This window comes from Stegodyphus dumicola, chromosome X1 (genome assembly GCF_044657685.1).
Source record: "Stegodyphus dumicola isolate Sdum_Otavi_A_Nest chromosome X1, ASM4465768v1".
NCBI lineage: Eukaryota > Metazoa > Arthropoda > Arachnida > Araneae > Eresidae > Stegodyphus > Stegodyphus dumicola.
In genome coordinates this window covers 76,199,291-76,226,796 of record NC_140780.1, presented here as the reverse complement: position 1 = coordinate 76,226,796, position 27,506 = coordinate 76,199,291, and the positions used below count along the sequence as shown (strand labels likewise).

General features: G+C 34.0%; 1 protein-coding gene across 1 annotated transcript in view; it reads left to right on the top strand.

Annotated features, from left to right (window-relative positions):
• Window positions 1-27,506, top strand: part of Syn (synapsin) — a 377,780-nt gene that overhangs the window by 314,450 nt on the left and 35,824 nt on the right. Inside the window, exons 9-10 of the mRNA XM_085808167.1 lie at window positions 6,705-6,882; window positions 8,122-8,231. Coding sequence (XP_085664293.1) covers window positions 6,705-6,882; window positions 8,122-8,231 — 288 coding nt within the window. The remainder of the gene's footprint in view (window positions 1-6,704; window positions 6,883-8,121; window positions 8,232-27,506) is intronic.

Sequence of the window (27,506 nt, the reverse complement as noted above, 5' to 3'; positions counted from 1 at the left end):
ATTCACCTTCAAAAACCTTTCTTTAAATGCTAACTTCTTTCTACCTCATTCGAATACACGCGCGTTAATTCATATCTATTCTGGCAGGAAAACGTGGATTGAAAGCAACAGCGATAGGAAAGGTTGCTTCAAAATAAAATTAACTGTCAAGTAAATTAAATAAATCTCCAGAAGACTTAAGACACTATAAATTTTAGATGTAATTTCTTCTGTAATCGTTCAGTATTTTCACAAAGTCGTAAAAGCTGGGACGAAAATTATCTTCAGGCTAGAAAGTTAGACTAGTCTTAATTTAAATAAAAGTAAGTTTAACCTTATAAACCAAATTCAGCGAAAACTAAAATAGATCAAAGGATAGAAAAGATACGAAGATTACCTATTTACTGGCTTTCTGCTTCGTGTATTTTAACTATGCAAATCGATACTAGTTGATTCTTTGGATTCTGGGGCAATAGCATTGCTTAGTGATGTTAATCTTTAAGTTCTGTACAGTTGTGAATTGTATAGAAAGGCAGGACAAGAAAAGGAGTGACAAAGGAATATGTTACAGTTGTGGGAATGATTGTCAACCAAGACAATAAAATAAAAATACGGCAGGGTTTAAATCAGATCGCAAAGCACGTTAAAAATCGTAGGTTACTGTCAATCTTTCAGACTTCAAATCTCAGATCTTTGATAAACAGTGATGGATCTGGGAATGAGATAAAATTTATTAAGCCGAAAATTTAAAATTTTAAATAATACTATTATTCATATAATAGTTAAAATAACCAAATGAGTTTTTAAGCATAATTTAGATAATCGAATAAGTTTTTATTAACACGATCACCATTTGATCTTGTTTGGAATAAGCTAGATAAAAGGCTTCGGTGCTGAAATAAAAATTACCAATAATATATTCATCGAAATCATGTTTATCTTCCTGAAGAGTTTACTAATGCACCATTCGTAAGGAATGTCACGAGGTTGATTTTCCTTATAAACGTGAAAACACGTTTCCGACAACAGAGACACAGATAAAAGCAACTGCCGCGGTAAACAAAATAGGAATCATGACAGTCAGTTGTTCACGCTACATTTGCGGTGAAGATCACAGGAGATTTTTGATTTAGGCGTTTAAAATTGCGGACAACTTAAAACAAGTGCGGCATTTTTGTGTCTGGCTTATTAATTCGAGACGCGTATTTTGATTTCAGAGATATGGATTATTATTTACATAGGAATTTATATTTAATAATGAAGCGAATCGATGGAAACCATGTAAAAGCGATTGAAGCTATAATGCAGAAGACATCTGAAGAAAATGATGTACCTAATGAATTTTGTGTGTTTCGTAAGATTGGCTAATATAGTATATGACACGTAGTTGCAACATGCATTGCATCTGGATGTCAAATTCGTTTCAGTATTTATACATTCCAAATTCGAAATCATAGTTTTATTTTTCTTTAATGGACAATATAATTTCCCTCAAATCTTGCTATATTAAATTTTGCAAATGAGTCTACCTAAATTTTACATCAGCCAATTTTTTATACAGCCCTAAATCTTATATTTCACAGCTATATATTTTAATGCACGTATGAAACTTGGATACATGAATATATTGATATTGATGAACAGAAATAACGTTTCATTACATAAAATAAGTACAGAAAGCTATCGGATGTAAACATACTCGAACTCGTTTCTGTGCATGAATGCATTCTGGAATATTCCATGGCATGAACGGATGTGAAAATTGATGAGTATATTATGTCGCGTGAACATATAATTCGTAGCTGGAGTGGCTCGTTCACAAGATACCAGAATAAGTATTCAAGTCACATGCATGGATATTTGTCGAAGTTCTATATTTTCGCTTTCAATTTAAGCAACTGGCACTGTTTTTTTTTGGGGGGGGGGGGCTAGAATTCAACACTAAGTGTTTTAAATCGCTATAATGATAAAATTATAAGTATCTAAAAGTCAGTGTCCTTTATCTCTGCTCCGCAAATATTTCATAACGACCAACTTCCATACCCTCTTAACTTTGATGGATTTATGGGAAGGAGAAGTTTTCATTTCATTGTTTGAGAATTATTGTCTTTTAAATTCAGTATTGATATTACTTTATACAAATGTTTGGATCACAATTTTAGGAAACAATGTTCTTCGTAATTAAAATTTATGAAGAGTGTATAAATTGTTGAGTCATTATGAATGATATAAAGCGCAAATACTATTCTAAAAACTAAGGAAGTTAACTCAAAGTACGTGTATTTGTTTAAAAAATGCTTCATGTATGGGCAGGGCCTGTGCAAGATTACCTTACTTTCCTAGAGGAAAAAAATTTAGACACCCGTATACATTGTCCATACATAATAAGCACAGTGAAGTCGTCGTAAGACGGTAACCAAACATTCAAGACGACTTTGAGGATCTATGAAGTGATGCCTTGGAGAACAAGACTATCGACTGTTTTCAGTGTACTTATTTAATTGTTATTTTAGAAATACTGGTCTGTTTCAGAGATGGTCGTCTTAAAAAGAAAACCGCCATGAAAAATCTTCAGTGTATATTTATTTATGATATCCAAATAAAATATTAATTTATTATTATATTTAACAATATTTAATTAGACTTTAAATATATTAAAGATTGAACTAGCTGTTTGTTGTTCATATATGAGAAAGAAATGCGCCATCCTATCTTAACTCTTCTTGGACGATCGCTTAGGCTCATCCAATATTAAAACCGGCAAGTACTCTATCCAAATTTTATAGCTAATCAATAAAAGATCCGGAGAATGAAATAGTGGTAGTGTAATGATGGAAGCGAAGGAAAATGTTTCGCTTGTAGATGCTTTTTCTCCGTAATGGAACCATATTTCTCTGTCGAGAATATAACAAGAAAAAAGCTCATCAAACATTAAATAATATTGCTGAGCGTTGGTAATTTATCTCAGCATCTAGACAACTTGCCTGTATTTTTCATGGTTTTCTCTGTGTTTAATGCGTATACGAGACATTTTTCTTCCTAAAATCTTCCATAAAAAATTCTCTTAAGTCCTTCAATGCTTTGTCGTATGGAGTCAATTACCAGTTAACTAAGATATTACGGGGAATGACGAACGTGGCCTAACTCAAAATAACAGATAATTTGAAGGTAGCCAATAAACACAGAAAAGAGGAATAACCCGAATTATAATTAATAAAAGTACGCTATTGATAATTTACGTATACTTTCAAGTAAATTAATCTGAACAATACGTCAATTTGATTACGTAAATTAAATAACTATTCAAAGTTCTCTTTTTTTCTGTCGTTGTGTGTACTTCTACTTCAATAGCGCATATGCTGTTTTGTTATTTTTCTTTCATTACTCTAGTATTTCTTAGAGTTAACGTGAAAATAGAAATTCATGGGATGGGAGTTAATTGAAACAGAAGATTAATGGCTGTACACTTGATATATTTTTGAGATAGAGTAACTTACTTATAACAGATGATTTAAAATTGTTTATGTTTTTCGGATTACGTAATTAATTAAGTTTTATTGCGGATAATAATCACAACTTCCAAACACAAAAACATCACCTGCTTTGATTGCATTTTTCTTTTTCTTTCTGAACTGCCTGTAGACAGTTTCGCCTTATGTTAATAGTTTGTGATATAATTTTTTCCGTCCTTCCAAAATAAACAAATTTAATCACTTTTAGACAAGGTCTCGTTAAACTGTAATCCGATTAATCCTTCTGTGGTTAATCGGAAACTAACTGGCATTATCTTATCTACTTACCCGTAACAAGTGCTTTATACCTATATAAGTACATATATAAATAATTAGTTATGTTAAAACACGTGAGTACTTTCTACCTAAGAAGAAACTTTTTCGATGAGAGCTTCTTACGATTTGTTTACAAACTGAGTATATTTAAGTTATATGTAAGGGAAAAAAATCACAATAATTAACCATTTCCAGAAAAACAGTCCTGGGCGCCAATGCCAGTAGTTCAGGGTTGGTTTTTCATTAGTCTGGTTCCTGTTCGCTATTACGTGCTTAAATGTGCTTAATCTTTGGAGTTTAAAAATCGAATAGTTTTCTGCTGCATTCAGTTGTGAAGCTGCTTTAACTGCATGAGGTGTGCACCTTCTGTTTACGATATATAGTATTTGCTTGAAGAGATATTCCTGTTTACGTTCCCTTCTCTACCTTTTTTTTTTTTTTTTTTTTTGTTTATCTTTATTTGCTGTATTCCATAATTCTATAAATCCTCAAAAGTTGATAAAATAAGCATACACCATAAAAAAATTACGCAGTTTAATTTATTTCTCAGATGCTACGTAAAATTTTAATTCTCTTTTTCAGATGATGTATTGTTATACACTAAATTATGGTTAAGTTAGTAAATTAAACTCACTTCCAAAGCATGAATTATGAAAGGTAATTTTAATACAGTAAAACTTCAATTACCCAAATCACTTGTTCTTTCTATTCAAATACATTAAAAATCTTAACTTATTTACGTGTTTTTAATCTGAATACGTGCGGGCAAAACAATTTATTTACCATTTTTTTTGTAAAATCTGTAGTAGTAATTGTAAAATTCGTAGTCTATCTTTTGCATTATGAAGCATTTCAGGAGAAAAACTATTCATGTCCATAATTGTAACCGAGGAAAACGTGGAGAAAAACAATTTTTGTCCACGCGCCAAGAAGGAAGAAGAATTTACGTCTTAACTTCCTTCATAAGGCGCATTCATGTTCGTTCTTGTTTCTTGTAACGACGACCTGTTGGTTTTCTTCCATCAGTTCTTTAGTAGTGTTTGTGAACATGCAAATTGATGATTCTAGCTCAGGCTCCAGTTCAGTGGCAGAGTTTTCTGCCAAGAAGAGGAAGAAAACACGGAGAATCCGCGATGTTATGAAAGTTTCAAAAAGTAACCCACGAGTGAGTTGGAACTTGACTGCAAGTGCACAATTTTCTCAGTGTTTTTCTGTTTTCAGATAGTGCATCGAATTCTCAAAACTTTCAATGCACTTGGGAATGGGATAGTAACCAAAATCATTTTCTCTTCCGTCTTTTAATGCTTTTGTCTGCTATGCGCCGACGATCTGGCTTGGGAAATAAGGCATCTTCACATAATGCATCTTACTCTTATCGAGTACGTTATTTCTAAGACTGGCAATGTAATGATGTGAGAGTTTATATAAACGCTTTGATTCATTCCAAGGTATTTTTTAAAAAAATCAGGTTTAAAAAAATAAGAGAAGCCAATGACGGAAAAGCACCGGTAGAATACAAAGGAAAACATACAAACCGAAAACACACAGTTACTGAAGAAACTTATAAAATAATCGACTGCCTCAGAGAGAGAAAATCGCATTATTCCTTTAAAAAGATCAAGAAAATATACCTGTTGGAGTAATTAAACATCACAAAATTACAAGATAGGTACAAAACAAATACTCTGAATAATCCAGTATTGTATGATAAATTCAGAAATATATTTACTTCTAAATTTAACATCAGATTCGGTTAAAGAAAGGACACTTGTAGTCTTTGTGATACGCTAAAAGCAGAGACTGACATGCTTGTAAAAAAATCAGAAAAAGTTGATAAAGGACAAGAAAAGCTAATCTGATTCGAGACCTGAAAAATAAAAAGACAGAAAAAAAACTTAATTTGAGAAAGAGCCAGTTCTAGCAGCGAAGAAGATGTGTGTTTTCTCGATTAATACAAGAAACTGGGAAAAATAATTTTAGTCATCTTATATATATATATATATATATTGTTTATAATAAAAATTTCTTTAAATAAAGATTAGAAGTGTATTACGAATTTTTGTATGATTATATATCAATATTTTATTTACCATTTAAGCTGCACAAATTAAAAATTCATTTTTCTCAAAATTCTTGTCAACGGACATAAACAGTTCCTTCTCCCCCCCCACGGATCTTTTCTGGGGTAAAATAATGCAAAATAGAATACAATATATTTTTAAGAATATGTACTATATTAAATATTTCAGTTGATATGGAAAAAAAGGATTGTGTGTTTAGGCAAATAAAATTAATTTCATTATTTATTTTTTTAAATGGTACGCTTTTCATTTTGATGTAAGAAAAATTTTTTAAATGTTATTTTCTAATTGTATAAATGAAGGGTTTCTGTTGACATAAAATAAGGAATGCAATTCCCTGCTTATATTCCAGTATTTGTGTATTTGGTCTACATTTTTTCAATATTCTAGTGGACTTTGATCTCAGTTATATCTGGAGTCATACTGAACGTGTAATGAACTATATATTTGAAAATTATTACTCTTCTTACTTTATGCTTTGTTTCTAAATTAACCAGCTGAAGAAAGTTCTATAACATCTTCGAAACTATAGTAATACTTAATTAATTTGCCCCAATTCTTCTTGTTACTTTTAGCATTCTTCTCATTTAACGCTTTTGCAGTAAATTACAAAATTGTTTTATTAAATTATTAATTCTGTACCTTAGAAATTTACCTTTGCATACGAAGGTTTATGGATACATAACCGAAAATATAAATAAAATATTAACCTAAAGAGAAATGTCGAAAATGCATTTCTCATAAATGGTCAAACTGCAGACAAACATTTCGGGAGAGGTAAGAAAATTTATTACATTAATAAACATTTTTTTATTAAGTTCAGAAATACTCAGTCTGCGCCTTTTGTGACATTTAGGCGAAAATCAATTTCTGGCAACTGGAAAGCTAATATGGGCTCTGCAATGTTGGAACAAATTCCTATGACCGACCGATATAAGATGTGGGTGGACGAAGTGTCGGAACTCTTTGGAGGACTCGACATTTGTGCTGTAGAAGCAATACAAGGAAAAGATGGAAGAGAGCACATAATAGAGGTATGCATAATAATATCATTACCCCAAAGACACATTTTATCATTTCTCAAAGTAGTAAATAAATCCCCCTTTCTGCCTCTTTTCTGCCCTTCAAACTGTTCAAATTTCTTATTACTGGTGTATCCTTAGTTATATTTATAGTTTTAATAGAATACAAATTCTGAATATCACTAAATACTTAGTTGTATTAAGAAATTGATATTTAATCACAATTTTGAATTTAATTGTGCTCTACTTAAACAAAATATTTTCATTATTAGAAATTATAAAATTTTCCTTCTTATAACTTGCAAGTTTTCGTATAAAATGCCAAATTAAACAGTTTAGTATGTCGAAACAGAATACGAAGGCTTGTTTAAGTTCTGATAGTGTTCTTTCAGGGGCCCCGAGTGCTTGTGTTTCTTATTTTTAGAAAGCGAAAACAAGAATTCAAAGAGTTGTATAATGATTTAAGACTATTGCTGAACGTTTGTCCATCTAAAACTTTACATAAAAATTGTTTATTTCGATTAATTAAAACTTTTGAATGAGTTCACAGTTTGGGGGGTGGAACCTCTCATTTACTCTTTTACTATTTATTCAAAACTATATTTATTTTTATTAATAATGACTGCGTTATTGCGCAGAATATGCACATATTAATTCATCGGTAGCAAATCTCAGAATGGTCTGCCTATTATTAGTATTTATGAAACATATGAACCCTAAATTTTTAATTCGTAATTCATCTTAATTAATCCTAGTTTCATGAGGCTGGTAAGTTAGGAAAATTTTATTATTTCAAACACTTTTTATTTTAATTTTGTGTGGCACAAGGCACGAAAATGAGGTAAGTCAGTAGAAATTTCTTTATCTCCCTTCTTAAACAATACTGTGGAGAAATGTAATAACATTTACTGGAAGAATGTAATTAGCTGAAACTGTAATAACGTTCGACGTGTACAGAAAGATGGAAAACTATTTTCAATCGCTCTTCTAAAATATCAACAATTCAAAGTATGCTTCCATAAATATTAAAATACCCATATTGCGTACAAAGTACATAAACTAGGAAAGCAAATGTCTCTACTTTCAAATAAAAATTCTTCAAAAATGTGTTTTGGGAATTAATGAACTGAAACTGTGTGCATATTCATTCAATGGATTACTGGAATGAAATAATTATTATCTACAGTGATGCTTAAAATAAAACTTATTACGATAACTGTTTATATCTAACAATGGCTTAATGTCTTACAGGTAAATACATCAGCGATGACGTTACTGGGAGAAACTCAAGAAGAAGATCGCAGACTTATTGCTGATTTAGTTGTACAACGCATGCAAACATATTGCAAACCTGTTCTATCGTGAGTATATAATTTGTTTACCCATTTCATTTCATTATTTCATTACGGCAATACACTATCTGCCTAAGGGGAGGAGTGCCTTCGTGGAGGACTTTCTAAGGGAAATTGGCTTTTATACATGTTACACATGGGAAAACCCACGAAAAAGCCCATGAAACCAGCCTGTTCGCGACATTCGAACCCCGGACCAAACTATCAGTGTTCAGCAACTTTACCGCTGAGCCGATGTTATTTTTGTTTAATTTGTTTACTAAAATACTTGAAAACTAATCAGACCTTTGTTAAACTCCGAAATGTTGTTATAAGTCATCTTTTGCTAGCTTCTCTTCAGTTGTTCAATTACTAATTGATATATACTGTAGAACTCCAAGTATCCGAATCTATTGGGACCGGACCCCATTCGGATAATCAAAAATTCGGATAATTGGATGTTTTCCGAAGAAAGGATATGCGTACACTTTAATTAATTACTGTATGTTGAAAATGGGTGGAAAAGAACTAGTTTTTAAGAAAAGGAGGTTTTGATTATTTAAAATGAAAAGGCAATACTTTTACGTACATGTTATAAAGCGTACTGTAGAGTACTTACAAGTGCTGAAAGCCATTGCTTGCTAAACATCTCAGTCAAAGGAAGCTGTTTGGCTGTCTTCATACGTTTTCGGGCAACCAAGTCGCGCCTTTGCTCACACTGGGGTTGACGATTTATTCTCTTCGACGCTGTTTTAGGCCGGCAAACGCTTCAACAGCTGATGGCCCCTTGTCTACTTCAACTTTGACATTAAGGTCACTTTCTTCCCTGACACTTCCATAAGTCTCTAAATAAGTCTTCTCTCACAGTTAATAAGTTCTTCCATAAGTCTTCTCTCCCACTTTCCATAAGTTCATCATCATTTAGAATTTGAATAGCATTTCATATGTATTGGAATATTTCTATAGAATATTTCTATTGGAAACATCCAATAGAATTTGATGCCCAGGGTCTGACGAATGTGATCCGTTCTGCTGTATCCTCAGCACTAACTTCTGAATACCCAGGAATTTTCAACAGAATATTTTTAATTCCTCAAGTGACACGTCACCCTCATCTTCTCCTGTCTCTTCGCTTTCCCTTTCTCCCTTTTCTCTTTTTCCTTCTCTTCTTCAGCTGATTCTGAAAAATTCTGGAATTCTGAAAGCGATTCGGATAATCAGCGATTCAGGTAGTCGAAATTCAGATAATTAGAGTTGTACTGTATTGCGTTGATTACTGTGTGGGTTGACCGAACCTTTGTTTGTTTCTTTCAAATACTGTTTCATATCAATTTCACGTGTGTTTGTTATTTATGGTCACAGTCAACTAAAAAACACGCCGAACTAATACTGTAACCAACACAATACCTTTTCGCCCAGTGCGATTATTTCCGCTATGTAATTTCTGTGTTTACGAAAGCTAGTCAAAGTGTTCTACCAGCTTATTTCGCAAACGGGTTTTATCACCTCAGCATAACTTCTGCGTTTCGAAGTTCTAAAGACTAGATATTCTATCAACTCAGCATTATTCCGACCTTACTAAGTCGACTACAGATTATTATTCAAAGGTCATACATTTCAGAACTTTAGATCTACGCACTTCACGATTTGTGTGATTCAAACAATTCCAGAAAGAAGCAATAAAACAGAGGAAGTCAGTGGAGTTTACTTAATTCACCTACAGAGTCAAAAAAAAAAAAAAAAAAAAAAAAAAAATATTACTCATTCCCCCCCCCCAAAAAAAAGTGTTGAATAGGAATCTTTTTAACAACTCAAATTGAAATGCTCTCCTGCATCGTAATTTAAAGTTCAGTACCGTTTTGGGAGAAGGATTTAAGAATTGCAACAGCTATATACACATCCTCAAATGTCACATAACAATTGTGATAAAATTTTTGCCATTTTGGCATTGTTTTTAAATCTACGTTATCATATAGAGGCTAATGTGAACTTTCTTAGAATAAGTTATACTTGTTGTGAACAGTGTAAGATTATGAACTTAATTTTGACAATGACTAACAATGACAAAAAATGGCTAATGTGGTTAATATGTGGTTAATGCATACAGGAATATCACGTAGTATATAATTTTAGTAGCTAACAATTACAAAAAAAAAATGGCTAATGTGGTTAATACATACGGGAATATCATGTAGTACAATCTAGAACAAATCTGTATATTAATCTATGAAGACAATAGGATAAAGTTTATAGAGGTTAAGGAAATTAATTTAACATCATCTGCTGAAGAATAATTTAATCCAAGAGGGAAAAAAATATTCCCAACGTGTCACAATCAACTACATGAAAGGCTAAAAAACTAATCGCCATTTTATTAACTTAAAAATAATCTTTTGATATTTTCTTCAGTGAAAATTAGACCAAGAATTTCATCTAAATGCAGATGAAGCAAACACCTGTCAGATATTTTTAAGAACCTTATCAAAGAGACTTTTAATTACTTTTTATTTCGTTAGGAAACGCCTCGGAAAAATTATACCTCAAAATAAAATATAAAAATCGCTTAGCAGTCAAATAAATAATCTTCCTTTGGTTAAAGGATCAGATCGGCAGACTAAATACATTTTATGTAAGCTACCAAGTATTAAAAATAATTTTTGAATTAAAGTATTTTAAATAACTGGAGCATGGTAAATCTCACTTGTCACCTTTTCAGTTTGATATTTTACGCTCAGCGGATTTTAATTACTACACTTCATTTTAATAATGTAAATGTTTATGATTATAATGGATCAGACACGACTTACCACACTTTACGTGCGAAGTTTAAACGATTTTTTAATATAACTGGGGCTCTAGATACTACAAAGATTCGTAAAGCTATAAAGTTCAGTATCATGAAAAATGATTAAAAACTGCATTACGAACTGCTATTTTGCTATAAGCAGAATCAGCTTGAATATGTAATTGCGCATATGAAATGTTAAACAGCCATATTTTAAGCAATGAGTAAAAGAATCTAATCAAATTTTAGACATTAATCGAAACAATGTTTTTCTAACTGTGGGCACTATTTTACCTTTTTCCGACATTAGCTACTCTTGAGGCCGAAAGTGGTGGCCATTTTATTGTGGAGGCACCTAATAGGCGGCGACTGTTGCCTCCTATGATGGGACGGACATTTACAAGCATATCTTCTCCGAGATTCGAACCCGGGACCTACGGTATCGCAGTCGGCTGCCCTAACCACTATACCGTCTGGGCGGCTTAAAGCGAAACGTGCCAATATAGAGAAGCAACTTGAAAGTGCATCGTAGCGTCAAACGTAGATTTTTCAATCATTATTAAAGAAATCAAACGGCTTTCAGAAGACATAGTTTAAAAAATCTGAAGATTTACAGCTTTCGATGCTAAAGTGCAAGACATGGTACGTCACAGAAAGAACTGGATTTTCTGATTTCAAAAGAAAATCAGTATCTTACCTAACTTTGTCCCGTAGGCCTTCAAGTCAAGACATGCCTGCAACGAGACCATTGGTCACACTATCATGTACGGAAAAGCAGTTCAACTGAGTCCATGAATTTCGCAAATGGACCCTAAATCATTGTACTGAAGTGCTTCTTACTGATGAATCATGTCTAAATCACCAGAAAAATTCTCGATGGCTTTCATCAACGAGAGAACTTAAGATCTCGTACCTTGCAACAAACACCCTGGAAAGTGACCATTGCAGAGAAAGTTATTTTCTACCATGGAAAAGTATAGCAAAAAACGGCTTAACTGAGCTTCGCTTATTTTTTGGTGTATCTCTAATTACTATTTGGCACTGAGTAGGATTTTTTTTTTTTTTTTCACCAATGGCGGGCACTTGACTATAATGGCACTGGCCACTCCTAAGGCCAGAACTGGTGGCCATTTTATTGTGGAGGCACCTAATAGGCGACCACCGCTACCTTCCTATGAAGGGACAGACAATTTTACATCTGTGCCTTCTCCGGGATTCGAACCCGGACCCTTTGCAATCGCAGTCTGGCTTCCCTAACCACTATATTGACTGGGCGGCAGACGGAATTCTAAATCCATATGTTGTTGTAATGAGCTTAACTTCCATATTTAACGAAAATAATATTTATACGAACAAAGCGGACTTAATTGAAAAGTGCTTGCAGAGTGATAAACTTTGTCACATACCAACACCGTACTAGACCACCAGACTTGAATCCCATCGAAAAAATACGGATACTCTTAATACTCAATATCAGAACTGAGCAATGAGCGGTAATCCCACAGAACAAGCGAGCCACCAGCAGCCGAAATTAAAAGGCGCTAAATGCCGGTAGTTCTACACAAGTTCATATTCCATCAAACGGGCTGACTGCATGGGGTTTTCTTTACATGCAAAGTGGACACGAACAAGTTTCCTTAAAATGGACTTCAGAAGGCTTTCTTTCTTTTAAGTAGACAGCCTTTTTTTCCCTAATCAAACAATAAACCATCATAATAACTAGCCCAAAGGAGCAATTTGACCAGAAGGGCTATTAATTTCGTTTTGGCATTTTGCGTCGTCCATTGTAAAACGGCTTTTCACTTTTCAAGTTGTTGCCACCAAATATTAGAGCCCTGCATTATATTTAAAGAAATTAAATAATGAAGAATCTGCATAAATGTAGGTAGTATGTTTCTCGCACTGTGAAAAAACAGCGGTACCTAGAGACATCAAATTTTGAGTAATGTGGTCCTCCACTCGAATATGGGTATCTAGAAGCCCAGCTGTACGGGGGGTGGAATTATCTCCAGTGCACGAGACTGTGTATTGGAAATTCTAAAGATATGCTCTTTTTAAATATTTTGTGATATCGTTGTTGAATTACATTTTATGGTTTAAGTGCAAAGAACGTGATTTTTAATAAATAAAGGTAACACGCAAAACGTTAAAAAAACGCCCCTTCGGGCGTTATATAAAATCTGAAAGCTTTCAGATTTTTCTTTTCTTTCTTTTTTTTTTTTTTTTTTTTTTTTTTAATGACATTAATTTTGTCTTTTTTTTCTTAGATTTCTAATTTTATTTTATAAATATTTTCCATTTTGCTAGTTTTTTCCTTGATTTGTAATCTGGTTCCTCCAGCATATTAGCTGACCAACGTGTTTCTTACTCAGTAATTATGTGACTATTCTTTATACATAATTCATATAGTATAATAAGAAAAAAAGATTTGGAAATAATTAAAATCCACAAAAGTTCAGCGCTTAGAACAGTCTGCGCATAAAGAAAATTTAAAAGATGTATTTCTAAATATATAAAAGGCGCTTCCTGAAAGGAAACTCAAACAATTTATTTCGCTTGACAATTTCGGGTTAAATCAACTAATTTTAACCAGTAAAAGACGCAAAGAGAAATAAATTATTTACGCCTATGTCATCAAAGGAACCGATTCCTGTTCGCATTCTTGCTTATTTTAGTGAGCATGACAAGCAATAATTTTTGCTAGCCAATTAATTTTATGCCATATTTAGAGAAGGTATGGGAGCAAGGATATTGCTTCTTTTATTATTCTGCGAAGAAGATGCTGAATCACTTCATATACTTAACCGAAGAACCATGATCCCAGGAATTTATAAAGATTCATTTATAAAATAACTATCCGTTGCTGATCTATGAATATATTAAATTGTGAACTAATCCGTTAGTGTTTATGTTACCTAGTACAGTATCAGTTATAATTTCCATCAAGTGTTTCCCGAATAACTTTTTATACTACCTGGAAGTTAGCGAAAAAAAGAATGAATTTTGAAACAGTTTAATTACAGTGATTAAATCGCATTAACTACTATGAATAATTAAAAAATAACAAATTTTATTTTCTCAACTGAAGTTACTATTTTCAAAAGAAAAATTGTCGGAAAATATTGTTTCAAAGGAAATTTCAAAGGAAAATATTGTTGATAAAAATCTATTTTCGGCTTTATTTTATACATACTACTTAGACACATGTATTGAATCAGAATAATTTGAAAATATTCATTCACTAGCAAAATATAGTCAAATATGTCAGTAAACACTAAAATGTTTTTAAAATACACACGCTATTGATGAAAAAATGATGTAACTTAAATTCTATGGGATTAATTTTTTAACTGCTAGTCTACATTATGCATAATAATGTATAATACGTGTGCATTATGCATAATAATGTATAGTACGTGTGCATTATGCATAATAATGTACAATACGTGTGCATTATGCATAATAATGTATAGTACGTGTGCATTATGCATAATAATGTATAAAATTTCAAGTGATTCTATAATGAACGTTTAGAGTTATCATGGTTGCCGTGAACAGAAATCATGAAAAAACAACTAATCAAAAATCACGTTTAAAGTTTTCAGATTGTTACATGACATTATATACACAAATATTCACTAAAAATGCTCCTGCATTATATGTGACAAAGTGAGAGTACAACATTTAAAAGAATAGAAACCTCAACATTATGATTGCCTTTTAATTCATCAAAATCAATTTTTTCATTTGCAATAAATGTTCCAGATAATTTCATAGACAAATATTTCAGTTTCATTGTGATTACCAGCGTCAACAGTCACATATTTAGTGTATTAGTCGCAGTAAAATTTTCGCTTTTTTGAATGACTACGTATAAATTTTGGCATTCTCGAACTATCGATTATTAAACAGAATAAAAAAAGTGCAGAAAAATGAATCTTTAGCTGATAGATTAGCGCAGGAAATTTGTACACGAAACCGAAATACCGAAATCTCAATGTAAACAAAACAATAAGTTTGAAACGTTGTTGCCAAACGTAAAAGAGAAAATACATAATGAAAATACTTTGCCAGATTCTCCAAACATATCGAAAGTCTTAAAATTATTTAATTTACATATAACACAGAAAAAAGTGGAAGTTGCACCTTTAATTTTTCCTTTAAACTTTAACTTCCGGTGTGGCAGACAGTTACTTCCGGTCTGTCGTATCCCAGGAAAACGGGTATATCTCCATTTCTAATCAACATATCAAGAAGAGAAAAGCTGTTTTCGATAGCTAAGAATATGGCCTTAAAAAATATTAAATTTAAAAAAAAAAAGAGTTTTTCAGTCGAAATCGGCCTTTTGAACGAGGTGGGTTACCTTAAAGAACCTCAGAGTTTCCGCCTAGCGCGCGTTCACCTTTTGGCTAAGTCTCTCTAAGCCAGTGTTTCTTAACCTTTTGGGCACAATGAACCACTTTAAATGTGTCACGGACCCCTCTGTGAAAAAAAATGCTTAAACATCATTTATTACAAAATATATTCTGTTTTATTATTTAATTATTTTAATATTTTTATTTCAATAGTATAAAAAATTTGAAGAAATTAAAATTTTTAATGTGAAGGCTGTTGCTGCTTTTCCTTGATTAACAGATTGAATTGAGGGATGGTTTTCGACAAAGCAACGCGCATATCATGTTCGACATTCAGTCTATTTCGATGTTTTGTTTTTATTGTGACAAGTGTGGAAAATCCCGCTTCGCAAAGATATACTGTAGCAAACGGAATAATGGCTGCCATAGCTCGTTTTACAAGCAATGGGTAGGCTTCTCTTAAAGAAGACCAAAACTCTCCAAGAGTTTTTGAATCGAAATACACTTTTAACAAGGACTTTGTTTTCAAATCAATTAGCTCATCTTTAGCAAGGTTCATGTCATCGATACGGTCAATATCACAAAGAAAAGGATTACGAATCCACAACTATCTTTTATATTTATTCCATCCGAATTGAAATATTTTTCAAATGAAACTTGAAGTACTTCCAGGTGTTCACAGATTTCATTTTTCAAGTTATTCGATAACAAACTATCTTTCCGAGATCCATTTTCAAAAAGCACTTCGTCCAACATTTGAAAGTTTGCATATATCCCACTTTGAATTCTAATTGTCCAAAGTGACATTTTAAATAAAAATGTCTGTAGTTTCTCAGTGTCATCCATAATTGTTGTATCAGGCCCTTGAATTGAAAGACATATATCATTCATGTGGTTAAAAATGTCTGCCAGGTAAGCCAATTTACATATAAAATCTTTTTTCTTGAAATATTCGAAGAGTGAGTCATCTTTTTCTTCTAAAAAAAGTGATACTTCTGTCTTCAATATGAAAATTCGTTTCAAAACCTGCCCTCGTGACAGCCAGCGCACTTCCGCGTGGTACAGAAGTGCCTCATGTTCTGCGTTCATTTCTTGACACAGTGTTTTAAAAAGACGATGATTAAGAGCTCTACTTCTAATAAAATTTACAGTTTTAATAACTATTGACAATATTTCTTTTAAGCTGATTGGAAGAGTTTTTGTAGCCAGTGCATGTCTATGTAAAAAACAATGCGTAACAACAACATTAGGAGCATCATTATTTACCAAATGGGCAAAACCAGATTTATTGCCAAGCATCGCAGGTGCTCCATTCGTACAAAGTGAATGAAGTTTTTGTTTCCAGTCGAAGTCGTGTTTGGAAAAGAAAACATTTAAAATCGCTAAAATATCAACTGCCTTTGTAGTTTGCAAAAGAGGCTCATAAAATAAGAATTCTTCTTTGATAGTATCAGCAGACACATAACGAACAAAAACAAGAAGTTGACTACAATTCGAGATGCCTGTAGTTTCATCCAGTTGCATACTAAAAGGAAAATGGCGATGTTTTCAATTCATCGATGATCTGTTTTAAGATATTGCAAGAAATTTCAACTATTCTTGAATGTATCACATCCTTGGACAATGGAATAGCCTCAAGTTTTTTTCTCTGTTCCAGTCCACAAACTAATTCAACCATTTCCAGCGCACATGGCTTAATTAATGTCTCTCCAATTGTATGCGGTTTCTTACTTTTGGCAATACGATATGCAACTCTGAAAGATGCCTCAACCAAAGGTTTTTGTGAAATACCAAATCCAAGTTTGGTTGATGTTCCAGATTTCAAAAACTGGGCTTTCTTCTTTGTAAAAAAATTCTAGATCTTTAGATGCATTTTCAGGATGAAGAGATTTGAGATGCTCTATCAATTTTGCCGGTTTCATACTGGCGTTTGCCAAAACGTTTCCACACAGAAAGCATTGTGGCTTTTCAACACCGTCCGATTCCTTCATGCAGCAGAATCCATATTTTACATAATTTTCATCATACTTCCTTTTTTTTTTTTTTTTTTTTTTTTTTTGGATATTTTGAGCTACAAAAAATATCAAATAATCAAATTAAGAACAAACATTAAGACACAAAAAAAACGCTTGAAAAAAAATACTTTAATTACAACTTATGAAAAAGTAAAACAAATATTTTGTTTTAAAAATTTGCAAGAACTTTGAGGAACTGATTTTAACGTCTATTTCCAAGTGAAGTAAAATTCAAAGGCTACTTTGTGTTTCTAAAAATTTCAAATTTTATATGGTTTGCGAATGTTCTTTTCCTCGTATTGTGGAGGTCTCTATTATTGGGAAATGGCAGATAGACGGCTTACAGAGGTTGCCCGTGACAAAAAAAGTTTTTTTTTTTTTTTTTAAATATTGATGCAAACATTTTAAAAATTAAGAGCAGTCTGCGGACCCCCAAAATATGAACCATGGACCCCCAAGGGGTCCATGAACCACAGGTTAAGAAACACTGCTCTAAGCTGTTATACGCTCGGCCGTATTTCAAGCCCTTGATAGCTTGCTAGCTTATTTGATACTTAGGGGCCAACTACTTAGACTTTTCATTGCTTCGGATATATCTTTTTAGTTAAGCATTAGTTAAATTTTATTTCTTATAACTTTGAGTTCAAGCCCAAGTAGAGGCTGTGCACTCTGAGAAAGGAGCCAACTATTAAGTTCTTATTTTGAGAACTAAAGGGTAATTAACGCTTCTTGAGTTTTACGTTTCTGTTTCTGAACTAAAGCGATTATTCGCTTATCTGTTCACGAGGTTCCTACACATTTAGCTGTTGGATAAAACTTTTGGAATCCCACAACCTTAACACTATTCAGGCTATGATGAGCTTTTAACCATATTGATAACACTTGTTCAGTTGGCGTTTCAGATCTGGCTCTTGTGATATGATCCCTGTTTCAGTCATCCTAATGACACGGAGTAAGAAAGCATTTTCGTATTCATAGTGCTAGAACAGCATTTTATCGTAGCTATTTCTGCATTTCTAAATATCCCGCTTTTCTTGTTTCTCTTCAACTTTAGAACCCCCAAATCATACCATACTATATTTTTTTTCTGTCATGGTACATGTGTATTTTTTTTTCCATGGCGTATTACTACTTTTAAAGCTCCAGCCGATGTGTCTGTTTACATTATTGGAAATGTGTGAAAAATTTCAACTTTAAAGAATTCTTCGTGTACTTTCTTTAATATTTTGTCCCCTTATCTTCCTCGTAACCAATAAACTATAAAAGTAATAGTATCTATGATTTATTTTAGAATCGATGATGAAATTTTAGGCCGAGTACTCTTTCTTGTGACTTTTTCTTGGTCATAAGCTTGTCTACGTTAGAATGTTCCGATCATTCAAAATACGATTTAAATTAGAACTTAAGACCGGCCATTGCAAAATTTGCATATCGAAATCTTGATGACGTAGTTTTTTAGAAGTAGCTGCTTGTACTGACGTGTTGTCCTTCACGGAAGAATACTTTGTGATTCATTGATGCATTTGAAAACTGTGTCTTTAAAGACGAAATACTGTAAAGCACAGTTAATACGACTTTCAGTGGGTCATTCAGAAAAGAGATATAAACGAGAAAGATGTATAATCGATATTATAGCTTAGGAGCTTTGTTTTTTTTTTTTTTTTTTTTAATTACAGAAAAGCACTGGAGGGCTGTCTGCCTAAAAGAAGGGGTGCCTTTATGGCGGACTTTCTAAAGGAACTGTCTCATACCCACGTTACACTTAGGGAAAACCACGAAAACGCCTATGAAGCCAGCCTGTTCGTGTGGAATCCAACCCAGGTGGGCCCTTTAATTTAGGAGGTTTGGTTCATTTAATTATGGCAAAGCACTCGAGGGCAATCTGTCTAAGAGGAGGGATGCCTTTGTAGAGAACTTTCTAAGAGAAACTGTTTCGTGTACACATTACATATGGGTAAAAACCGTGGCAACGCCCATGCAGTCAGCCCCCATTCGCTGAGATTCGAACTCCAGTCCGAACTACCAGTGTTTAGCGACAGTACCGTTCGGCCTTTGGTGGATTTAATTTAGGAGGAAATGCATGTGTTATCATTTTGCCATTGCTTTAAACATCATTTTACTTTAAGTTTGTTAAAATATTATAACTATTTAAAAATAAGTTTAAATTATTCCATGTTTTAAAGCGCAAGAATTAAGTAGTACAACAACACACACTGGGGGGGAGAAAGCCACCTAATTTTATGTGAAAAAAATTATTTTTATCTTTTTAATCTATTTATATTTGATTGTTGATTTCTAGTTGATTTTCCTGAGGCATTCTGCAAATATATCCTCAATCCTCTACGTGTTTTAATTCGATTTTTATTTTTTATTTGTTTTATTTATTTATTTATTTTACATAATGTATGATATGATAATGTTTACCATGTCATTTTTTTCGTAGTACTCTTATGAGTATTACCCAGACAGTATAGTGGTTAGAGAACCCTACTGTTGTACCTAAGGCCCGGGTTCGAATCCCGGAGAAGGCATGAATGTTTGTAAATGTAGTGTGTCCGTTCGGCATGGAGGCACTCTAAATATGCGGCTAGCCGAAAGTCTTCTCGAGAGGTTGGTTGTAGGGAAAGAGAGGTGGGAGACCCTCGGGCCCGTGCCCCTGAGTGCTGTCCATCAAAATTGGGGACGGAACTGGTACTGTCACAAGGCTTTTGCCAACGACAGGAGCAATCTTGCACTCCTTGCCACGATGAGTTTCGTGGGTTTGTTCTGATGTTACTGTCAAACAAGTGAGATAAGTCACAACACAAAATGTGAAGCGATTTTGACTATGATACTGAAGGTTTTCCGAGGCTAAGCAATTTGAAGACAGGAGAAGACTGATTTCATCAACGCTGAAAACGTTTTTAGCTGATATCCATAGACAGAAAAAAAAAAAAAAACTCTTGTAACCGGCATTCCAATTAATCAGCAATATTAAAATAACAGCAGTTTTGAAGGCTTAAATTTAAATCCAGAATTTATGTCTATGAGATATAAAAATATATAACAGTTTAACAAACTAAAACCATAAATGTGAAAAATTATTGTATTGCGTTTCTGCCGCGCAACGTAACAAGCCTTATCCAACCAAGAATTACACAGAATGTAAAAATGAACTATCGACCCTTTTTATGTGCCACATATCACAGATGCTGTGGCTCTAGTTGATAGAGATATAGTGGCACGTGTATCAGTTTGATTATTTGAATGTGGCAAAGCACATTAAAGCTATACCTAAGGAGAAGGATGACGTCATGGATGAATTTCGAAGGAAAACTGGCTTGTATTCATGTTACATGGTGATCCTCATCCAAGAAAAATCAACAATGCAACAAGCGCATTTGCCTGGGTTTGAACCTAGTCGAGGTACCACTGTCACCTCTGGCAGCAGCAATGGCTGTAAACTGGCTGTCAATAGAATCTAGCTCGTTTGTTCCATGCGGCTTCAGTCCTATGCCAGAGTTCATCAATCGTAGTAGACAGCGAATCGTGGCATGCCAGTCTGTCGACAGTCCATGACCCATGACCAAATGTTCCAATGGATGACAGATCTGAAGAACTTGCTGGCCAGGACAACATTCAATCAACCTGGGTATCGAAGACAGCTAGAGCAACACGGGCAAAGTGCGTTCGTGCATCATCTTGTTGAAAGTTGTCGCCACGCAGGCCTCGAAGATAGGGCACAGCCCCGGGTCTTAACACATCAGAAATGTAGCGGCTGCTGTCCATATTACCAGTAGTGAGAACAAGAACTGACTGGATGTACATCCAATGGCACCCTATATCAGCACGTCAGGTGCTAAGCCTCTATGAAGACGAATGCAAGCTGGCAATGTTGGTTCTTCTCGGCTCCTTCACACACAGATACGTCCAGCGTGCTGTTGTATGTAGAACTGGAATTCGTGTGAAAAGACGACATGGTGCCACTTCCGCGTCCTCGTCATTCGTCGCACCACTGTAGGTGCGCCTATTTGTGCTGTAGGATTAAGGTAAGCCGCAACAATTGTTGTGACTAATCTCGCTTCTCCGATATTAGAACAAACCCACGAAATTCATCTTGGTAAGGAGGCAAGATTGCTCCTGTCGTTGGCAAGAGCTTTGAAAACCGTACGGTTGATTGTCCCCCCTCCCAGTTTTGATGGAGAGCATCCGGAGGAACGAGTATTAAAGTCTTATACCCCTCTTCCCCTCAAGAGGACTTGTGGCTCGCCGAATATTTTGAATGCCCCTATGCTGCACAAACACTATGCATTTACAAACATCCATGCCTTCTCCGGGATTAAAATCCGGGCCCTTCGGTACGGCAGTCAGAATCAGTAACATATTCCAGTTGGGCGGCAAGCCGTTACAATGGTTTCCGTGATCCGTGGTTCTTGACAATCCGTGGTGCTGGAGACGTCATCGAACTTGCTCGGATGGACACTTGTCGTCTTGCACTTAACGCCAAGTTTCTGACTGAGAGTACGTGACGTGGCTGTACGATCCCTCAAGTCCCAGAGGACAACATGTCTGTCCTCTGGGACATCAGTGACCCGAGACCGCTGAGATCCTGCATGGCATTCATTATGGCTCTCATGAACCCATAGATTCTATATTCGCCTGACAATCATGGAATCCCCACCAACAAGAGCAGAAATGTCCCGAAAGATTAAACTACAGTTCCGATAGGCCACGATACCGTCGCGATCGAATTCTGACATGTGATAATAGGAGTTTCTCTTTCTTACACAACGCATAACAAGATCTTTACATAAATAACCAACGTTTTCACGTGAGAAACTCGCTGTGCAAGCTTTCCATTCATATATAATGTAGATGGTGTTATCATATCTGCTTTGTGCACATGTGCTGGAATACTAATTATTTGCATATCCCAGCTTTTAATACCTTTCATACAAATTTAACGTTTCTTGCATGCCACTTTCATGTTGCAGCATTTTAATGGATAGCAGGGTAATTTTCTGTTATCACCTATCGATTTCAAGAGAACCAAGGAGCTAAACTCACTTTCGCCGAGAAATTTCTCTTAGAATCTCTTCTTTTCTTCACAGCTTTAATAAATAAAATAATTTTATGATGCCCTGTTTTAGATAAAGCTAAGATAAATAACTTTGTCACATGCCATATTCTTATCGCCACACATAATACTTCATTTGAATTTTTAGCAGATTGTTTAGCTATTGCATTTGCATAAAAAATGATAATTTTTGGTAAAACTGTTTGCAGCTAATATTAGTAGTACCAGCTGATCGAGACTTCTTTGATGGTCATTTTGGTGTTTATTTTGAAGTAATTTCTCAGTTAGTCTCTTAGAAGTTTAAATAAATACCCCAAAATAATAACTGATACACACATTTAGGGCCAGTGGGATTTACCTCGTATAGAATAACCATAAATTTTATAGGGAGAAATTTGCTGCAGAGCAATGTTACCTAGTTGTCTTAAAGACTAGACACAATTTCATTTTTATTTTGCTCAGTATCTAAGAAGACGACATTTTAGTAGCAATAGTTGTCTTAAAAACGCAGGCTTTACGATGGGCGCAAGTCATCTTGATAATTATTTTAGGACATAATTTGTCATTTCAAATTCAGAAAAACTTCGCACCCTTTTGGGATTTATTAACTACTTGTCTTTGCCTCTTTCCCTAATTTCAAATGGGGAAGAAAAAAAAAAAAAAAAAAAAAAAAAAAAAGGATTTCATTTCCGCAGAGGAATGCGGCTGGTTTACTTTTTCAATACTAATCTTGTGCAAGCACTTGGGCTCTCTTGTCTTTCGTATAACGGATATGAATTGTCATTAATTTGAAAAAAGGGAGAAAAAATAAAATAAACAAATCAGTGACATCAAGTTGTAGAATCATTATATTTTTTGGTGCAGTAAAATCGCAGAACACTGGTAGTTCCGATCTAGGTTCGATTCCAGGCGAACGAGCTGGCTGCGTAGCCGTTTTTGTGGTTTTCCCCTTGTGTAACATGTATACGAGCCAGTTCTCCTTAGAAAGTCCTCCATGAAAGAATCTCTCTCTTTAGGCAAATATTCCTAGTTGGCTTTACCATAATCAACTAAACCAAATCAAACCATAAGTTTTTTCGAAGCAGTAGACGAGGAAATTGTTCATTGCCATCGCCGGGATTCGAACACCGGAGCTCCTGATTACGCGTCGGACTTGCATCCAGTTACACCACAAAGGCAGGCAGAAAGGAGGGAGAAAATACCTTATAAAGTAAATAAATATATTTTAAATTTTAATATTAAAAAAGAAATTAACTAAAAGTGACATATCTTTATAACCACGAAAATCTTCAAAAATAATCGATAGTCCGATAAAAATTTCAAGTCTTTGTTTCCTGTATCATTTTTTTACCACGGGGCATAACAAAATGTACCAAACATCCTTGCAGAATTAAATGAAAATTATTAAATGCATTACGTTTGCATAAAATTTTCGCAAATGCTCACTAAAACGAAATTATCGTTCTCCACGAGTTACCAGACAATTAACAGGTAATTTAACACATAACAATTAACAGGTCAGTCTATCTTACTATTATCGTAAATAATATACTATAGTGAGTCGAGCAGATAGGATAAGGATTATCACTCATAAGCCCGCTTCAAACTTAGACGACATAGGCAGCCGTCTAAGGCGCCGATATTTAAAGGTTACCAATCAAGTTATTCTTACGAGCAATTATAAGCAAAGTTCATTAAGTTTTATTATAAGTTCATTTTGTTTTATTATAAGCAAAGTTTATTTTGTTTTGAATTATTAATAATTATTAACATGTTTAATTTAAACGAAGAACCAACTGCATTGGTCGTCTAGGGAGTAGAAAATGCTGAAGCTGGGCTTGAGCACACCATAATCTTGAAAAGCTATGCGTCAAAGTATTGGTTGATAACCAATTAATCGCTAAAGCACTACCATCTAAATCCGCGGAATAACGTACCGAGAAACGTTTTCGATAGAGAATAGAATTTTTTAAATGTATTCATAATCCTGTTTTTATGAACTAATGCAAATGAAACGGAGAAATAACTGCAAAGAGATTTAGAAAGGCAGGATAGAAGTAGTAGTTTTTTTAAGCATATACCAGCGTTTCTCAAATGGAGCAGTTTGGACCCTAGTTTTTTTGGTCAGAAATCGCTAACGATTCTGCTGGAAATTAGAATGAATAAGCTCAGTAAGGGTTTCCTGAGACAATGAATTTTATTCCAAGGAATCCGCAAGGGAAAATGGTTCAGAGACACTAATCCATATAGGAAAACAGCCAACTGCCCATTTGGTTTAAGTTCCCACAAAAATGAATACGTATGGGTAAAATTTATTTAAGAAATGTTAGGAAAAATATGTAATTAAAATTTAAAAAAAATTTAAATATGCATTTTTTTCTCATTAGAGCTTAAACAGCCTTGCTTAGTGAGGAAAACTATTACGGTTCCGACAATCACAGTTGCTACAATTATTTAAAATAGTTAAATCATATGCAATATAAACATAGAAGATCTGTGTAAAATATGTTTTCTTTTTTCAGTTGCTAGATTAATAAATATTTAGCTATAGTTTTCTATTAAATAACAACAAAAAAACACATTTTAAAATTTTTTTATGTTTACTCTTCTTTTGAAACAAACGAAATGATCGAATTTTAGAAAATTGGTAAAATGCAAGGCCAATTTCTGCCACTTTGAGTTAATGACTGTCTGCTGGTGCCATCTGTTGGCAAAAATTAGAAAGTAGGTGTAAAATATCTACAGCAATTTTGATCGTTATAAATTTCAACGCAAGGGAATATTTTTTCTGCGAGCAATAAGAGTTTTATATTATTCAGTTATTCTCTGGTTGATTGAGTTACTAATAAATTAACACAGAAACTAACTCATATCTTTATCTATCAGTTATTTCAAGTTGAAGATGTATACATGGTCAAACATATTTATAATAAAATCCTATGCGAGTAAAAATATGCCTTAGATCAGTAAATTTATTATAAAAATTATTCCTTCAAAAGGTTTTGTATAGCTTTAATTAGAACATAAAATTTAGCTTTAATGTTAACTTATCAATATTTTTGTTACTTCGGTTATGATAATACAGATCTCTAAATCATCTCTGAACACATCTAATGAACTTCATTTAAATTACGTCACATGAACCGTTACTGGCCGCAACTGAATTTGCCTCAAGGATACCTTCACTTCCACTTTCGCCATTTAAAAGAAACCTGAATTTTTATTTTCCACTATCTCAAATATAATTTCAGCATCAGAAATAGCACAGTGTGAGCCTAGCTCCTATAAGCCTTTTATCAGCACTTATTATTCGCTTACTAAATTATTCGCTTACTAAAGAGGCATCTAAACTGGTAAAGATGTCTTGTTCAAAAATTTGAAGTTTAGATAGGCAAAACTAAGTGCAAAAATCAAATTATTGGTAATGGTCAGAGCCTGTGCTATCCGTGCAGCCATATCAGGCGGCAAAATTTTAGAATTTAAGGATGCAATGGGTGGCAGAAATCAGGAACTGTTTAAACGGTTGCACCGGGCGCAAAAAGAGTAGTGCCGTCCCTGGTAATGGTTACCGAACATTGTAAACAATACAACTATCAAGAAAGAACTTACTGTTTCTTGTGTGTGTGTTTAGCGTTAAGTCCGAGGTTCTCTAAAAATGCTTTGCGTCGTATACCTTTTTATTATATAAGACGTGAAGTTCATCTAAATAATTTAAACCTTTAAGCACATCGGTTTTGCTCAATTTTATCTGATAAAAATTTAGCATTTACTGCTTCCATCCAAGATTGCGCAAAATGCTATTACATTGCTGAAGGGGAGCGAAGAGCGCGTTCCTTCCCGGACAGGACATTTTTGGGGAACGGCATTTTTCCACGTGAAGAACTAGTCATACGGATCTTTGGAGCAGAATGGAGGATCAGATTTATTGAATTATAGCAAAGCTTGGTACTGTTATTTGTCTAAAGGGAGGGGTGTTTTCGTAGCTGACTAAAATTCTCCTCGAAGAGCTTAAAAACTAACCCATATTTACGAAAGAGGCGCTGACTCATGTTCATATCCTGCATGTGTGATTACAACGTTATGTACCCTTTGTCATAAATAAGGTAAACTACAATAGGCAGTCACTCCTTTCATTGAGATTTGAATTCAGGTCGAACTAGCAGTATTCAACCATCGTATCTACTCGGTCACTGGTGAGATGAATAATCAGGACATACTGAACTGTCATACGAAATTAAATTAAGCAGAGAGTCGTTTTTACATTGGACAGAATATTCAAAGAAACTACGAAGAGATTTTAATAGTTTCATGTTCTTCCTATGCCTTCCCTTCTCCATTGAAACTTTTGAATGAAAATTACGAATGTCAATGAAATTATAATTTCAATGACACAAATAAGGAACAGTTTCTTACTGAAAGAGAAATACTTCTAAGTTTTATTTCTGTTACTTGGGAAGATGAAACGGAGATGTGGAAGGACGTTCGTGTTGAATGTTTGCAGTTTATTCTAATATACAGAATAAAAATCACTAAAATACCTATGACTTCAAAATGATTACCTTACATTTAAGATATCTTACTGCATTGTCTACAGAAAAGCAAATGGAGTAATTATAGAATGTCCCTGACGGTTTTGCTAACAGAAAAATAAGCAAAATACTATTGTATAATATTGTAGGTACATCAGGTTAATTGGAAAGACCGGAGAGATGAAAAATAAGCAACCGCCTTCGGTGGGAAACGAACCACGGACCTCAGGAATACCGACCCAGCGTGCAGAACCACTACACCACGAAGGCACGCCAGGAAAGCGAGAGAATAACCTTATAATATTGGAATTAAAATTTTATTTCAAAACTAAACACGGAGCGCTTATTTGTTTCCCTATATGTCGTTCTGACATTTTAAGGATTTGATTTTTTGGTGCGCATTGGGGTCACAAAAGTTGTGTCTGCACCACTGGCGAAATGAAGAGATTACCTCTTGTTTGCTATGTTTTCCTTCTTCATGTCATTCATCTTTGAGGGTCGAAGTTATTCGAAGGAAGCATTTGATAAAATCCATTCAGTACATTGATGATTCAGTACATTTTCA